The sequence below is a fragment of the Centropristis striata genome, chromosome 10 (assembly GCF_030273125.1).
Source record: "Centropristis striata isolate RG_2023a ecotype Rhode Island chromosome 10, C.striata_1.0, whole genome shotgun sequence".
In the NCBI taxonomy this organism is placed as follows: domain Eukaryota; kingdom Metazoa; phylum Chordata; class Actinopteri; order Perciformes; family Serranidae; genus Centropristis; species Centropristis striata.
The window spans coordinates 14,586,588-14,603,874 of NC_081526.1; the positions used below are offsets into that span (position 1 = coordinate 14,586,588).

At 35.6% G+C, this 17,287-nt stretch overlaps 2 protein-coding genes across 2 annotated transcripts; one reads left to right on the top strand and one right to left on the bottom strand.

Annotated features, from left to right (window-relative positions):
* Nucleotides 1-2: 2 nt before the first annotated feature.
* On the top strand, nt 3-6,040 carry rnaseh2b (ribonuclease H2, subunit B). Its single transcript, XM_059342309.1, has 11 exons — nt 3-211; nt 1,649-1,717; nt 1,994-2,101; nt 2,481-2,557; nt 3,645-3,759; nt 3,838-3,902; nt 3,986-4,091; nt 4,344-4,425; nt 4,518-4,563; nt 5,450-5,527; nt 5,869-6,040. Exons 1-11 carry the CDS (start codon nt 148-150, stop codon nt 5,968-5,970), a joined length of 912 nt encoding a protein of 303 aa, XP_059198292.1. The 5' UTR covers nt 3-147; the 3' UTR covers nt 5,971-6,040.
* Nucleotides 6,041-10,287: 4,247 nt separating this feature from the next.
* Nucleotides 10,288-17,079, bottom strand: LOC131979475 (uncharacterized protein C13orf42). Its single transcript, XM_059343470.1, has 3 exons — nt 16,272-17,079; nt 16,050-16,194; nt 10,288-11,059 (listed from the first exon to the last, which is right to left on the bottom strand). The coding sequence occupies exons 1-3, from the start codon at nt 16,683-16,685 to the stop codon at nt 10,809-10,811; spliced, it is 810 nt and encodes a 269-aa protein (XP_059199453.1). The 5' UTR covers nt 16,686-17,079; the 3' UTR covers nt 10,288-10,808.
* Between the last annotated feature and the right edge of the window lie 208 nt (nt 17,080-17,287).

The window sequence follows — 17,287 nt, forward strand, 5'->3', positions numbered from 1 at the left end:
AGAGGCGCCTTTTCTGAGCTCATGTTGTCAGGCAAAAAGTAGTCGCAACGTTCAGTAGGCCGACACTGTTTTTTATAGCTCAAATTAGCCTTCACTTTTTAGCAATATAAAACCACCTCAACAGAAACACACACGGTTAAGCTCAACATGGCGACGAAAAAGAAGCGAACACCCAATGTACAAAATGACAGCTGGGTTGTCATCGCAGCAGGTAGGTGAAGCAGTGAACCACATTCAGTTAGAGCTAACCAACGTTAGGCTAACGGTAGCTAACTGACACTGGGGGAACCATAGCAACAAAGTAATTAGACCCTGATAACTGTCATCATTTAATTAATGGAACAACTATTAGCCATTATCTTATCGTCAACCTGTTAAAATAATCGCATTATTATAAGTCATTTTTTCAAGTTTTGCAGGAAACACAAAAAACTTCACCAAAAGTGTAACACATGACATTTATTGATCATTTCACTCAAAAAGGATGTAACAAAGGATGGCTATTGGCATAGTAATAACACTGTGTGTAACTTAAGGGAAATGAATGACTTAAGCAATTTTTTGAACATGCCTTTGTGACTTAAGCAAGATATGGTAACACTTTATTTTGAAAGAGTCTACATAAGAGTCACACAAGCCTGTCAGAAACATAACATGACAAGTATCATGAGCATTAATGTTACTTCAAAGTGTCATTAATGTTCATGACACATCCCATGTCATGTTTATGACATGCTCATGTCACTCTTATGTAGACACCTTAGAGTAAAGTATTACCAATATTAGTGTCAATAATAAAATATTGATAAACTAAACTAAACAATCTCCCTCTAGCTCTTCTTTGCTGGGTTCTTATCTGATGAATGAATATGGCAAATTGTCAATGAAGTGATGATCTCAAAGGAGTAAAATCACATGATCTGATCAACTGAGGATGTAGGCGATTTTACCATAGGTGGCCGGCGTCATGAGGAGATGATTTAGGAAAAAAACAAACAATTTTGACAAAAAATGACTCAGGCGATTATTTTAACAGTGTGACGTTATAATACTTGTCTCTAATGTTACTTACTAATCACAGGATATTAAATATTACCACTAAGTTTGACAGTTACTCACTGATTATTTTCTCTCAAAATTAGTTGTTAGTTTAAGTCATTACTGAATAAGCATAGAATAGAAAATCTTTATTGTCCTTGCATACCAGTATGCAAGGACCTTTGGAGTGCTGCTCCTCATTGAATGCCTGAGAGAAGACAACCATAGTACAGGAAATACAAGGAAATATATTAAAGACAATAAACACTGAAAGGCTAAAATTTGAAACATGTAAAGTACATGGTGAGTTTTATGCATTGCTATATTCAATATTATAGGAGATCATTCAAGCCTACAGGAGAAAATGTGCAAAAACTGGGATGTTATGGAAGGATGTGCAAACAATAAAATAAATAAATAGCAGCATGGTTAAACATTAAAAGTAACAAATAACAGTAAAAACAACAACAAAACAAATAGCAAGAGTGAAAAATGAGTTAACTTTGCAGTTTGTTCTCAGACAGACTGATCATTTCCAACAGAGAACACAGTGATGCTTTCTCTGACATTACACCCTTAATTATCTTGAACTTTGTTTTGGTGTCTGCAGACTCTGTCATTGAAACACAGAAGCACGACAGTGACCCAGCTATTGTGAGACTGAGGAACCCTGCCACAGGTCAGTTATATTTATTGTTGTACATCTACTTAGAATTGCAACTAACAATTTAATGTTTGCTTTATAAATAATCAGAGGATAATAAATAATGTCCATCTTAATCTTCGAATGACTAGCAATCCCAAACAACAGTCTCAAAACATGAGCATGTGTAGAAAATAGAAATCATATCAGTCAAGCCACGGATGTTTTCCCAGCAGTCGTATTATGTGTCTTGTGAACTGCATTTGTAGATGTGGTAGTGAAAATAACACAGTTCTTATTTTTATCCTGCAGATGCAGCGTCTCTGTATATGCTAAATAGTGGTGACGTACAGCTGTTTGAGGTCAAAGCATTTGAAGAAGACTTCCACTCCTGGTTTGTTGGCCAGACTGTACAGAGAGGTTGGTGTCATCTATTATTAGCAACGTAAACTCTGAAGCAACCTAATCATGATTACAAATACTGCTGCAAATGTTGCTCATATTACCTGCATTCCCCATTAGCAGTATATCTCAGCTGTACAAGAGTTTTTTGCAATTAGCATCTGAACCAGTTAAGCTCACACTACGAGCTCCAAAAATGTTTTTAATAGTGCCTGATTTATCATGACAACATATGCCAAGCACAGACAAACAACATTGTTTGCAATATTAAAACGTTTAAAGTTGTTAGTCATGAAGGTAATGGTGCTAAATCTGTGCATTTTATTATGTGATATTAACTGTGCTCTTGGCTCAGAATCAGGTGTTTATATCTTCACAGTTGTCTTTTTTTAAACAGATGGGAGACTCCTCTTTGTAACACCAATGGATCCTCTCTACCTAATTTTGCCCTATTTGATCAAATCTGGCAAAGAGGTAAGAAACAGAAATCTGAATTAATCACACAGCTGTTATTCCAGTGATCTTAACAATTCCAAAGCTTTCTTATTGTAATGTTGTATCCATTTAATTTAGTACATGTTGACAATGTTAAAATGCCACATTATGCTCCATGTGTTGGAGCCTTTTCTTTTTCCACAACCACAGGGAGCAACATTTCTTCATAAAGAGCTTGTCAGGTTTCATTGTAATATTTCCCCTGAAAGCCAGCATGCCAGGTTGCTAATGGCTTTCACCTGCGCTCACATAGTGTCCCTGGCTACAAGTGGAGCTGGAGATGCTGTGCATGAATGGCTTCACATGTACAGCTTCTTTGAGAATGTCTAGTTTTAGATTTTTTCTATGCAAGTCATAAAGAAGATCCAACATGTATGCAAGACTAATTTAGAAGTTGTCAGAAGGTCTGACTCTGTATTGCAGTCTCAGCAGACTGTGGGTTTGATACCGAATGAGTGTATTTACTGTACCAGAATATTTAATGTCATAACAATAAATAGGATTTCATCATCCCAATTTTTCTTACTTGCACAAAGTGGTGGAATGTATTTAAGTACACATTGGTCAAGTACTGTACTAAGGACAAAGTTGAGGTATTTTACATGAAAATATTTTATATTTTATGCAACTCTATCCTTTTACTTCACTACATTTTGAATCAAATATTGTACTCCTTACCTCATTACATTTTACCAGCATTAGTTACTATTTACTTTGCCGTTTCAGATTATTAATGAAAGGTTTAAATCAACTAATGAAAGCAGAAATTAATACCAGCTTTTCCAGCTGCAACATTAGTTCAATCCTTATTAATGATACCAGTGATACAGCATTAATGCTTCAGTTATTATTCAGTCAGTAAGTCATTGACCATTCTCTATAATGAGTAGTTTTACTTTTGGTACCTTTAGTACATTTTGTTGCTAATACTTTTATACTTTTACCTAAGTGAGATTTTGAAGATTTTTACTTGTAGCACTATTTTTTACTGTGGTGTCACTATTTTTTTACACCTGAAAAAGGATCTGTTTTTTTTAATCTTTTTGCAAATTGAAATTTTTCTCAGGGGAAGTTCCAGCCTTTGGATCAATTTGTTATGGACGAGGAATTCCCAGTTTGCTCAAGGTTGCTGAGCTGCACACGGTCCCTGGCCTCCCTGCACCACATTGCGGATGAAAAAGGTTTTTAAAGCTCAAAGCTGACATCACTCAACTAATATACTGATTGCATTGTTTAAATGCTGTGTTTCATACTTCCAGAGGTGGGAGCACTGAAATTCCATCGATACAATGAGGAGAAGACGATGAATTGGTTGAAGAAAAAGGTATTCTTACAAACATTTTGTATGATTTTCAACGGTTGGTTTAAACAATGGCATTACAAATAGTGTTTTACCTGTCGGTGTAGGTGGAGAGGACTGTCACTACGCTCAAAGCGAGAAGTATCTCTGTGGGAGAAGGAGTCAAATCCTCAACATATGTCAGAGTGAAGTCAGAGTCAGACAACAATGAAGGTACGTCACTTCAGCTTTAGGCCACTTCACTATTTAGAGACAAATCCTCTTCTTATTTCTGTGTGAAGTTCCACTCTCATTTTCCTGTGAAATGAAAAAGCAGCAGATAGGATGTTGACCAATAGATGGCAGTAATATTACACTGTTTGTATCTCTGAGTTATGATCCTAAAACAACATTTCTTCAACCTCAAACTATACACAACTTAAAGGATTATATTTCTAATTACTAAAATTTTCATTCATGATACAGAGGACTACTTACGCTATGCTCACGGCCTGGTATCGGAGTATATCAGTGAAGACTTGAGCAAAGCCCTCCTCAAACACCTGCAGTAAGTTCAGACGTCCATCACTTGCAGGGTTATGATCATTATTAGCTCAATAAATGGTGATCAAGCATGCTTTTTCTTATTCTGCTCCACAGGTTACCAGAACTCACAAGCCCAAAGGAGACAGAACCTCCTTCTAAGGTATGTTTGTGTCTCTTAGACGTGTGAGCTCGGTACAGCATTTTCTCTTTCTGCATGCTGTCAAAACTACCATGCATGTTTTTCCTTCACCTCAGTCTAACATCGCTGCATTTGCATTGTAGCTGCTTTGTTTTTTAAACTTGGGTTGAAAGAGCTTTTTCATTCAGTTTGATGTCATCGAGGGCTGGGCGATAAATGTAATATTTTTTTCAATTATGATTTTGAAAAAAGAAATGGAATAAAGAAATAATGATTATGCTGATTCTGTTCAAGATCATTATAATAATAATTATAAATTCCTATAAATTGGAAATGAATTCCACTTCTTTCAACTGTTACTTACTGTTTGAAATATGTTGAATATAGTTTACAAATGTTGAATACAATAGTATGTTTAAGGGCTTTGATCTAATGTATTTTTATATATTAATTGTATATATTGACTATATAATAATAGTTGATCTAATTATTAATTTTTATTTTTTTTAAATATATTTTTTTGGCCATTTTTGGGCTGTATTGATAGGACAGAGTGAAGGGGGAGAGAGAGGGGAAGACATGCGGGAAAGGGCTCCAGTTATGAATTTTTAATTATTATTTTTGGTTTAAAAACTAATTTGGTTGAGTTACACTTAGTTTAAAATCTCCTGTTAAAAATATATATTTTTTAGGTTTAATAAAAACAATGTTTCAAAAGTCTATCATTAATTGTGTTAAATATTTGTGATCTCAATATTGATCACAAATCATATAGTGATTATGATTTTTTTTTTTTGCCATTACCAAGCAGCCCTAACATCCTTTGCTCGTATCGGTGTGCGTTTCTGTGGAAAAAAGTTTGGTGCTCTTTGTCTTGTAAAGCTTGTGTTACTTCCTGGTTTGGCAGAAGCGGAAACTTTCAGACAAACTGGTGGAGGCTGGCGAGGACTACACCAAATTCAACAGTGCAGACTTTGCGCGGAAAGTGAGTGAATACAGAGCAGCGAGCAGTGTGTCTGAAAAGAACAAGTATTGAAGGCTTTTATCATCATTTGTTTTGATTATATCATATCCATGAAAGGCCACTTTGCTTTCAGTCTCTGATTTTTATTTTTGATTATCAGTGTAGCTCTTGTTTGTCAAATGCTGCCCTTAAGCTTTGTCTGCAGTGTGCACACATGGGTCAAAGCGGCTTACTTTTTGAAAAAAAAAACATGTTTTTCCTCAGCTTGAATTTAAGTTCACGACATGTAATGAATTACCTTCCGTCTCTTTGTAAAGGCGTTGAGTAATCATATTGATTTTTTTTCTTTTTCTTTATGCCAGCCGCCCAAGAAGATGACCGCAGCTCAGAAATCTCTGGCTAAGGTGGACAAGACTGGCATGAAGTCTATGTCATCCTTCTTTAGCCCGAAGGTCAAAAAATAAAATATTTGAATGTTGTATAGCTTCTGGTTTTGTATAAGAAACATTTGTAATAAAGAAAAAAAATATATGTTTGACATGTGATTTTCTTTTTAAACTGGTTTGAATGAGAAGGAGAAGGAATTGAGTCTGAACAATTTTGGAGGTAATTCACTTTTTTTGTGTCACTCATTTGCATTGAAAAATATATTAATATTATTTTGTAGTTAATACAATTTGTAGGCAGGGACATCTTGGCAGCACCACAATACTTTATTCAGAATTGTGTTTTTTCAATGTGATTTTAGAAATTAAAAAAAAAATTGAATTTTGATTTATTGTACAGCTTATTTAGTATTTACACTTTAATGCTTGTATTTTGAAGATTATAGCACACACAAATATGTCTAGACTGGCCAGCTTTCCCTGTGGTTGAATGTAAGTAAATTTACATCAAGTACCATACAAAAAAAATGAGTGCATAAGTATTTCTATTTTACTTTACACTCCACTAAATTTCAGAGAGAATTATAATACCCTTTACTCCACGGCATTCTTTTGTCGGCTTTGTTACTTTGAGAATAAGGTTTAACTTTAAAAAATAAACATGAGATACACTTATAGCATGATGCAGTAATAAACTGTCTACAAAACATATACAATTTATGGAAATGACACATTTATATAGCTCCACATTGATGAACTACAGCTCTAATGCTCTTACATGTATTTGTTAGAAATGAACACAGAACAATATAATAAACTATGATAAACACTTTAAAGGGAACCAAACTGCATTATTATTAAGTAACTTTAGAATTTGTTTTTTTCTACTTTTACTAAGTAAACTATCAATACTTCTTCCACTACTGCATCTTGCATAAATTACATTAAATGACATTAAAAAGTCTCAACTTCAGTTGAGGGTTCATTAAACTTCCTGTATTGTATCAGAAATCAGTGTCAAATATCCCAAAACATCCCATTCCAAGACATGGGCGATACAATCCAGAAATCTCTGCATTGCAAAAATATTAAAATGTGAAGTCAGGATTTGTTTTTGTTATTCGGTGAGTTGAGTTGACTTTAAGTTTAAGACAATTTTAAAGATTTTTTTTTTTTGGCATTTTACATGCTTTATTGAAAGCGAGAGACAGATAGAAAGGGGGTGACAGAGGGGAGGACATGCGGTAAAGGGGCGCCTGTGTAACCCACTACGCTACGGACCACCCCAAGTTTAAGACAATTTTGACTTTTGCAACGATAGTTTTGAATTCTTTTTTTTTTTTTTAACATCCAACTCTGCCGTCGCCTTACAAATCTCACTTTCTGTGAAATGAAAGGCATTTACGCACTACAGAAATATTGCTTATTGCTATGAAGGACATTGTTGAAATTTACCGTTGGCTTAGATACCTTGAATGAATGCAGTCTCTCCTTAGGTCTGAACCAAACACTGTGTACTCAAACTAAATTCCATTTCAATCACACTTCTTATCATATATTATTTATCATATTACAGTACAAAAGAACATTGAAAGAAAGAATTTCTTACGAATGTCAGAAATATTTTTTTTAAATTACAGACTGCTGTAAAAATAACCTAAGTGATATTCTGTCAGAATCTTATTGATGCGTATGAATTAGGTATTGAGGTTTAGAAAATCCCTGTAACAAATCATACTGATTAGGCCTTTTGACTCGTCACAGCAGGAAAAATACAGGAGTTAATAATTAAATGAATGATGGCTGAATTCCATTCAGCTGCTTCAGTTTCAGGGTTCTGGTATGGTGCACGCTGGTTCTTGGTCACACTGTCATGACTTACTGGGACACTTGAATAAAACATTGTTAATGTTCTTAGTAACACCTGTGCTTTGCCATCTGTGACTAGTCAACTTTTGACAGGAAGATGAATAAACTTGGCCTCCCTGGCTTGCCCAATTGTGTTTTCTTTACCTTTGCCAGGGTCTCCAAGAATCCTTCAAAACCTGGAAATAGACCGAGAAAAATCCCTAATTTTTTCGGTCGTGTTAACAGCTGGAAATTAGTTAAAATAACTAGTTATCCTGGAAATAATCTTTTTGTAACGAATTGTATTTTAGCCCATGGCTCACCAACGTTAACATATGTGCATATTTTGCCTGAAATTGGTAGGATTAGCTGCGCAGTATGACAAGTGGGTTTCCTGGACACGAAGCTGCTCCCTTTTCATTCCAGCTCCCATGTCGGTCAATCTAGCTGTTCACACCAGACACTGCATGGAACAGACTTGCTGTAATGTAATCTGCATCGTGTCTATTTCTTTCTGGAGTAATGAGTATACAGTCATGGAAAAAATTATTAGACCACCCTTGTTTTCTTCAATTTCTTGTTCATTTTAATGCCTGGTACAACTAAAGGTACATTTGTTTGGACAAATATAATGACAACAACAACAACAACAACAACAACAACAACAACAACAAAAACTGTAGAATGCCCTTTAGGGCACCACAGTCCATAGACACTTTTAAAAAAGGACTAAAAACTTTCCTTTTAAGCAAAATCTTTGGTTCCTCTCGTCTAGATGTTTTTTTAGATTATGTATGTATGTATGTATACTTTATTTCTTCTGTTTTTAGCTGTTTTTTTCCTTTTTTATCCTTTTTATAATTAGACTGTTATGCTTTTAACCTGTAGCACTTTCATCTAATGTAAAGTGCATTACAAATAAAATGTATTATTATTATTATTATTATTATTATTATTAATAATAATAATAATAATAATAATAATAACTAGAAAATTTCCTCTGGGGAAATTTTGAAAGGGCCACGGGGGCTACTGCCGGTGTGTGTACACTATGATGAGATTCTTCAGAGATTTAAAACTATGCCCTTTAACCTCAAAGTGTGTGTGTGTGTGTGTGTGTGTGTGTGTGTAGCGAAAATCGCATAAAGTTACCTGTGTGTGTAATTAAAATCACAAAGTTACCTGTGTGTGCGTGTTTGAAGCAGGTGTATGCATGTGTGAGGAGTGTGTGCACTTACGCGCATGTGTGTGTGTGTATCTGTAACTGTAATCACATCAAAGATCAAAGGCAATCAGATCAAAGCAATCAACAGAAATAACTGACACCTGTTAAAGTTCCGAAAGAGTGACAGCAGCCAGAGGTGGACTGGAATTTCTGGCCTCGAACAGAAAGCATTTTTGGCAAAACCATAATACCTATCATTGATCCGACTTCACTTTGAGCGTCCTGAGTTCTTCCTGAACGTCTACATATGTTTTTATTTCAGAAAAATGAAAAAATAGCTTTGTTAGAGCGATCTAAAAAAACGTTTCCATATCCCTTTTTCAAATATCTCCATGCGTTTTTAATATGGGACCCAATGAGGCTGTTGGTGGTGTTGGTGCCGCATCTGTGCGTCGTACGCCCAAACTATAACTCTGACAGCTTTACCAGAGGATTGTGAGTGAGAAGACAAATTTTCCTACGTTTCTATGTATAAATTATTTCTGTAGAGTGAAATTTGCGGCCTGGAGCGCAGTTTTAAAATTAATTTTTTGACAGTTTTACCTCTCCCTCTACACTCTGAGCGATGACATCACACACTCTGACACGAACATTCCGTGCAATACACACCCATTATAATCTCAGAATTTCTCCAAAAATTATCATGGTCATTGAACAGGGATTGATAAAAAACTATATGACCTATCGAAACGTGGATTAATACACCGATACACAAGACTTGTGTCTACTGTTTAAAGTTTAAATGGAGTCTCTAGGTGAAATTATGCCGGAGAAGTAGACGTTTAAAAATCTCCAATGATTGTTCTTTTTCGCTCATTTTTTGTCGGCCGTCCCATTCATTTCAATGCAAAATTTTGAGCAGTTTTTCGCGACTTACGTCGCGAAAAATTTGTATTCTGTAGAGAAAAGTAATAGCACACCGATCCCGATCAAACCGCACGTTTTGATATATAATTTGTCCTGCAACTCTTTAAGTTGTAGGACTAGTAGCGGGACGAAATTGCGTCCGCAAGAGGAATAAGAAGAAATCCACAGTATAACAGTACTGGTCCCTACAGCTATTGCTGTATGGGACCAGTGCTCGGTGCGATTGCCCCGAGGCCCTAATAAATAGCTCATAAGAGTTTAATTTAAGAGCTGATATCTAGCCATTTTCCATGGTTTTCTTGATAACAACCAAAATCATTATCAAGAAAACCATGGAAAATGTCGAGATATCAGCTCTTAAATTAAACTCTTATAAGCTTTTTTGTTGTTATCATTATATTTGTCCAAACAAATGTACCTTTAGTTGTACCAGGCATTAAAATGAACAAGAAATTGAAGAAAACAATGGTCTAATAATTTTTTCAGATTGTCGCTTTGAGACACTTTAGAACCAATTCAAAGATGATAGGAAAGCATATTACAATCAATCATTTTAATTAAGACTGGACCTGGGTGTCACTTGGATGGATGTAGGCTTTTAAAGGTCAGAAAGCCTTTTTGTTCAGTTAGTGGGGATAGGTGTAGCCGTCATCTCTAATGAACTGAGACACCTCATCATGAACCCTGCATCAATAAAAAAGAAGGAATAAAACAGGTTGAATGTGTGGCCACTAGGCCGATCAGAAAAGTATGTGACTGTTTATGATCTGTCCTGTATTATCCTAGAAATATCTTGGGAAGGTTCAGGAAAATGAAAAGAAGTGGGAACCTTGACTTGTTTTTTATTAAAATTCCTTTTAAATATTTTATGTATTATTGTCTAGATGGATTTTAATCAAAGCATGGTGTCAGTCCATACAAACTAGGTTAAGCAGCGGCTTGGCAGTGCTGCTGGTTTCAAATGTCTTATCAAGCTTCACTGCTTTTTTAATTTGGGCTTGAAGCGCAGAGTCTGGAATGCACTCTCCACCACTTTGGGCAGATGGATCGGGTTCCTCTGCAGCCGCAGTCTGCTGCTTGTAGACCCGCTCTGCTTTTTCTTTTCTTTCTTCCGGGAGCTCTCATTGGCACGGTCATGAACTGCTTTCTGTTTAGTGTCTTCTGCGTCTCGAGGAACCCGCAAGACCCAGTTAGAGTGGAGGTCGTGTTCGGCCGAGCTGGACGCCACTGAGTGAGAGGAGAGCAGAGAGAAGTGGAGGCTGAAAAATGTTATTCTGAGACCAGCAGCTTTGCAGCATGATTTTTACTAAGGACAGACTTTTCAGAGGCCAACATTTCCATATTAAACATACTTTTTAAAATTGGTCTTTTTTTATATTAGCACTTTTTTGAGAAAATTAATTTTATGTCTTCATTAAATGTAAGCCATAATCATTATAATTTGAAGAAATTAAATAAACTAAGACATGAAATGTTTCATTCTGTGTGTAATGGTTCTATATAATGTGCTATTTCAACTTTTTTAATTGAATTACTGACATAAATAAACATTTCTATGATATTCTAATTTATTGAGATGCACCTGTATTTATCTATAATATTTAGTGCAGGTATCTTATAAATTATCTGCTTTTTTTCATCCTTAACCACACTTGACCTTTACCAATCAGAAAGGGGTAGAAGAAGACTTTTTTCCCCCACAACATATATATTTGGACATATTGCAGCCAAGAAGCAAAAAATAGGCTGAAAAATTGAGGCCAAAAACTGTAGTTCAAGTCAATCCTCATCCCCAACAATACAGCAGAAATGAAATGTTAACAGCCTGGGGGTCTTACTTTCATAAAAGTAAGCTGTTTAAATGATATTAAGGCTTAAAGTTATGCATAATTAAGGACATGGTCACTTTGAGTAACAGGCGGCCATCGGCATTAGCGCCAATAATGACTGTAATTAATTATGCACTATGCTGACTTACTTGGACAAATGTAGCCCTCATTACCATGATTAGTGACACCTGTGCTTTTGAAAAAAGTTTTACTATTTTTTTTAAAGTAAAAGTAGTGATAAAACAAAGTTTAAATATTCCATTACCTCTACAAGGCAGGGTTGCCCTTTAAGTCCGCTCTTATTTGCCATTGTGATGGAACCTTTGTCCATTGCTCTGCGGTCTCATCCTAATATTTGTGGTATAACCAGAAATGGTGTAGAGCTGAAGGTGGTGCTGTATGCTGATGACCTTTTATTATTTTTGTCTAATCTGTCACGTTCTATTCCTGCAGTCCTCTTAGTTCTAGACGAATTTAGTAGATTCTCTGGATATAAACTTAATTTGGGCAAAAGTGAAATGTTTACTGTTAATGGAAAGGTAAATGAAAATTCACTTCAACTCCCAAACATACCTTTTAAAGTTGTGAACTCTGGCTTTGTCTATCTTGGAGTATATGTTAGGGAAAATGTTGTCTCTCTCTCCTCACAAAAATTAAAATAGATTTTGAGCGATGGTTGCTACTAAACCTTTCTATAGCTGCCAGAATCAATGCAATTAAAATGAACATTTTCCCACGCTTTTTATATTTATTCCAATGCATTCCAATCTTTCTTCCTCTTTCATTCTTCCGTAAAGTAGATAGACTTATTTTTTATTTTCTTTGGAACAAGAAAACTCCTAGGATGCGTCGACAAGTTTTACAGAGGCCCAAGGCTCTGGGCGGAATAGTATTGCCAAACTTCCTTTACTATTATTGGGCAACAAACATTAGAAATTTGAACTATCGGGTAAATTATGGAGATATTGAGGTCCCTCCATCATGGTTGATCTTGGAAGCAAATTCTGTTTATCCGGTATCACTGAAAGCCTTATTGTACTCACCCCTGTCTTTGTCTACTTCTGGTTATACTAACAATGTGATAGTGGCCTCCAGTATTAAAATTTGGTCTCAATTTAGACTTCATTTGGCCTGCAAACACTTTCTATTGGTGCTCCACTTGCAGCTAATCCTATTTTTCCCCCATCGTTATTGGACAGCACCCTCTTTATATGGGCTAGGCTGGGCATAAAAACCTTTAGAGACCCGTATGTTGATTCTATTTTTGCCTCTTTTCAGCAATTGAAAGATAATTTTTTGCTTCCTAAAGGTCTTTTTTTTTTTTAGATATCATCAGGTTCTAAATTTTATCCGTAGCTCATCCCAGAATTCCCTGCTCTTCCTAAGTCTTCAGATTTTGAAACATTTCTGAAGCCTTTCTCTTCATTAAAGGGGGCAATCTCTTCTATTTATTTAAATATCTATAACCTGTGTCAAGTCTCTTCTACTGTACTTAAAACAATTTGGGAGACAGATCTTGGAGAGGTGATTCTAGATGATGTTTGGGAGGAGATTTTATGGAGAGTACATAAGTCTTTGCTGGACACAGCTTTATGCAATGTCGAATTCTCCATTGAGCTCACTACACTAAAGCGCGGCTTGCAAAAATATTTGATACAGTGTCTCCCATATGTGATTGATGCCAACAACCCACAGCTAATTATTCACACGTTTTGGAGCTGTTCTTCTCTGACTAGATTTTGATCTTTAGTACTTTATCCAAGGTAACTGGGTGTGTAAAGGGATGTGACTCCCAATGCTTTAACTGCCCTATTTGGTGTATGGCCTTTCCCACTTACTCTTTCCCCAGCTAAAAAGGACTTGATAGCTTTCACTACTCTGCTGGCCACGATGTTGATACTGTTAAAATGGAAATCCCCAGTCCCACCTACCTATTCACACTGGGTTAAGGAGGTGCTTAATTTTTTTAAATTAGAGAAAATTAGACTGACTTTGACAGTTAAGGCTGTCTCATTTGAGAAGTCCTGGAATCCCTTTTTGTCTTATGTTATTATTATATATACATTTTTTAATTAAATATATATATGTATATATAATAAGTTAGGTTTTTGTTATTTTTTATTGATTTTATTTATCTATTTATTTGTTTATTAATTTACTTATTTTTATTATTGTTATTTATTTTATAATTTTATCTATTCTTTTATCACAACCCATCTTTTTTTGTTTTTCTTTTGTTTGTTTATCTTTACTTTTCAACTATATTTGCCAATTTCTTGGGGCTAGGTGCCTATGGGAGGGGGGGTGGGGGGTTGGTATCTGTTCTGTAGTATGTTGTATTTACTTGCAATTACTGGTGTATGGAACAGTATTGTTTGTTTTATTAAAATGTAAAATCCAATAAACAAATTGGTAAAAAAAAATCCATTACCAGGTATGGAAGTAATTGATATACTTAAGTTTCACAAGTAAAAGGACTTGTGGAAAGTGGCCTCTTTCAAAGTGTTGTGAATTATTCATATTAACCTGTAAGCAGCATTTTATTTTTTCGAGTTATGTTTTACTACTATACAGCTATAACTACTACTACACGGTATATGTTTATCCAAAGAATATAGAAATGTTAAATATATGTGAAATAACTTCACATGTAAAATCTAAAATCTAGAAGGTAACTAGTAACATGAACTGACAAATAAAGAAGAGACCAGCAACTCCCATGCAATAAAATTATTGTTTTTGTCAAAGGAATCTGGTGACTTTGAAGAGAGCATAGATGGATTTAATGCCTTCAATTCCCCTTCAGAAAGGGTTTTCTGATTGTAAGGTAAAGCAGTGAAAATATTCTTAATTTAAAAATTTCAGGTCTACTACTGCCTCAGTCGTTTAGTTTATTATTGTGTGACTTTGGTCATAGCCAACCCTTTAAAACACCAAAGTCACACAGTAACACAAACAAACTAACTGATCACGTCAGTGGTAGACAAGCATGAGTATTTTTGTCAAAGGTAAACCACCTAGACAAAAATAGTAATGCTTTTTTTGTTTTGAAAGAGAGCATAATGGTTTAACTTCCCCTTCAGAAAGGGATTTCTGGCAGCTAGGTAAATGTTGAAAACTTCTAAATATAGCATACACTTAAACTGATATTCAACATTCAACATTTTTTCTACTGTAGGTAATACACTGATTATGGATAAGTACCTCATACAACCCCACTTTTAAAAATCGGAGCTATTCCTTTATTGTGTAGGCAACTTGTAACTGTGTAACTGTACTTACTAAAGGCAGATCTTATTTAGTCCATTTTACGTACTGGTGGGTGGTTTATTTTGATGTTAAATATAATGTTTTTTTATTGATTAGAAGTTAAGTACCGTAGTATAAAATGTACCAAAGTAAAGTGCAAGTACATCAAATATATATAATCAGATACAGTTCTCAAGTAAATATAGTTAAGTTACTTGGCCTTCTGATCATCTCTAATCCTCACTGGTGGAAAAAAATATTTAGCTCCATCATGAAGGAGCAGTAGTTAAATATCAGCAATATCCAAAATGTCCAAGTCCAAAAGTATTCATTATGGCATATTAACAGCCTTTGTAAGTGTTTATATACAATTGCCAATTATTATTGATTCACCAGACCAGTGGTGGAAAGTACATTTACTCAAATACTGTACTTAAGTACAATTTGGAGGTACTTGTACTTTACTAGAGTATTTTACATTTTACGTAACTTTATACTTCTACTCCACTACATTTTGAGGCAAATAATTGTACATTTTACTCCACTACATTTAGCTGACAGCTTGAGTTACTTTTCAGGTCGAGATTTAACATAAAATATATGATAAATTTATAGTAATTAGACTTTTTTTTAAATTAGATTTTATAACAGTATATTGAGTAATTAAATGAGCCCTGTCTTTACAAAGTTAAAAAACTGCTTACAAAAAAGAATCAATACAAATAATGAAGAATATATTTGGAATATATAAAACAATCTGAGTGGGTCTATTCTGCATAGAGTACTTTTACTTTTGATACTTTAGGTACATTTTGATGCTGAAACTTTTGTACTTTTACTTAAGTAAGTTTTGAATGCAGGACTTTTACTTGTAGTGGAGTAATTCAGCAGTGTTGTATTAGTACTTTTACTGAAGTAGAATCTGAATATTTCTTCCACAACTGACCTATACTAATGTAACTGGTCATGATGGAAAAAATAACTACTTAACGTATATAAATAAAGCAACAGAAGTAGATCTACTCAGCTGCTTTTAACCAAGAAAACACAACATTTTCATATCATACAGTTTATTTATTTGTTGAAGGCTGTCAGCTGCTAAACCCAGCAACATGATAGTAAAAGCATTTTAAACTGACCTATGAAGTCAACATCTGCGTGTCCATCATCTATATACGGTTTGCGCAGAGGTTCGGTGTCACAGCCGGCGATGACCTCATCAAAGAACTGCAGCGTGTCCTCCTCGTTGGGGACCGGAGGGGCAGAGGGTTTGACTCTTGATATCTGTGGTTAAAAAAAAGCAGAACATTCATTTCTGCTATTTTCTGCCATGTGCTCTGAGATAGATGAGTTAAGCTTACCAGCTTCTCCTTTGTAGGCGGCGGGGGTGCAGGCTTCTTTTTGGAGGACAGGGTGGCCTTGGTGTCATTACTTTTCAAACCACTCACGCTCTTTGTGTACTGCCGTCTCAAAGCAACAAGTGCTTCAAGGTACTCCAAGCAGTTCTGATTCTGAGAGTAGAGCCATATCCTGTCCTCTTGTCTCTGATAATAGTACAAGGTCGACTCAATGCTCACTGTACTTTTACTTCGTTTCAAGGTTGAGCCCACGGCTGTCTGAGTTTTCTCTCCCACTACGAGCATGGAGGTGCTGCGGACCAGCCTGACGGTGCAGGCGTTGTGGTAGTCCTGCTCGGACCGAAACCCACCATCACCATCCCGCCCTCGGTGTCCATGATGGTTGGGGCGGAACACATTATTAATCTTCCTGAACATTCCTCTAAACAGAGTCTTTCAGGGTTACACACTTGTCCTTAGATTCTTGAGTGTTTGTGAAGCATCCATCCATACTTTCTTTTTGTCCCTTCAAAGCCAGCGAAAATGCCTCAAAACAAACAAACAAACAAAAAAAGGCTCAATAGGAGCTGTTCACCGTGACCAGTCGCTGTCCGTGGTGCTGAAATTGAAAAACAGCTGCTCTATTGTGACGCAAAAAGCAAAAGCAGGTCTGAGTCTGCCGTCTAACCTGATCCCAGCATGTCTTTAGTGTTATCGGATGTTGCTCAGCAACATTGCTGTAGCAACGGGTCGGTAACTCTACACTTTGTGCTACCATTACTACTGAGCAGCCGTCCTGTGTCAGATATCCTGACTCATGTGAGACTAAGTGGACGAAATAACAACAACCAGCAATCCAATAAACTCTAGTTTCACTGCTTGTGAATGGGAATCCACCTCTTAGGAAGCAACATGCTGGACAAAACAGGAAATATTAGAAAAATACATAATAGGTTAAACTGCTGGTGGATTAAACTGTTTTAACTTTGGGTTGATATGAAAACATTTAAAAAAACAAAATAACTAATTCAGTTGCATGA

Excerpts from the sequence above, each read along its gene's own strand:
- rnaseh2b (XM_059342309.1), top strand. The coding sequence starts at position 148 with ATGGCGACGAAAAAGAAGCGAACACCCAATGTACAAAATGACAGCTGG. Across the intron at positions 3,903-3,985 it reads TGAATTGGTTGAAGAAAAAG|GTGGAGAGGACTGTCACTAC; the intron begins GTATTCTTACAA and ends CTGTCGGTGTAG. Across the intron at positions 4,426-4,517 it reads GCCCTCCTCAAACACCTGCA|GTTACCAGAACTCACAAGCC; the intron begins GTAAGTTCAGAC and ends TCTGCTCCACAG.
- LOC131979475 (XM_059343470.1), bottom strand. The coding sequence starts at position 16,685 with ATGTTCAGGAAGATTAATAATGTGTTCCGCCCCAACCATCATGGACAC. Across the intron at positions 16,195-16,271 it reads CGCCTACAAAGGAGAAGCTG|ATATCAAGAGTCAAACCCTC; the intron begins GTAAGCTTAACT and ends TTTTAACCACAG. Across the intron at positions 11,060-16,049 it reads CGCAGATGTTGACTTCATAG|TGGCGTCCAGCTCGGCCGAA; the intron begins GTCAGTTTAAAA and ends CCTCTCACTCAG.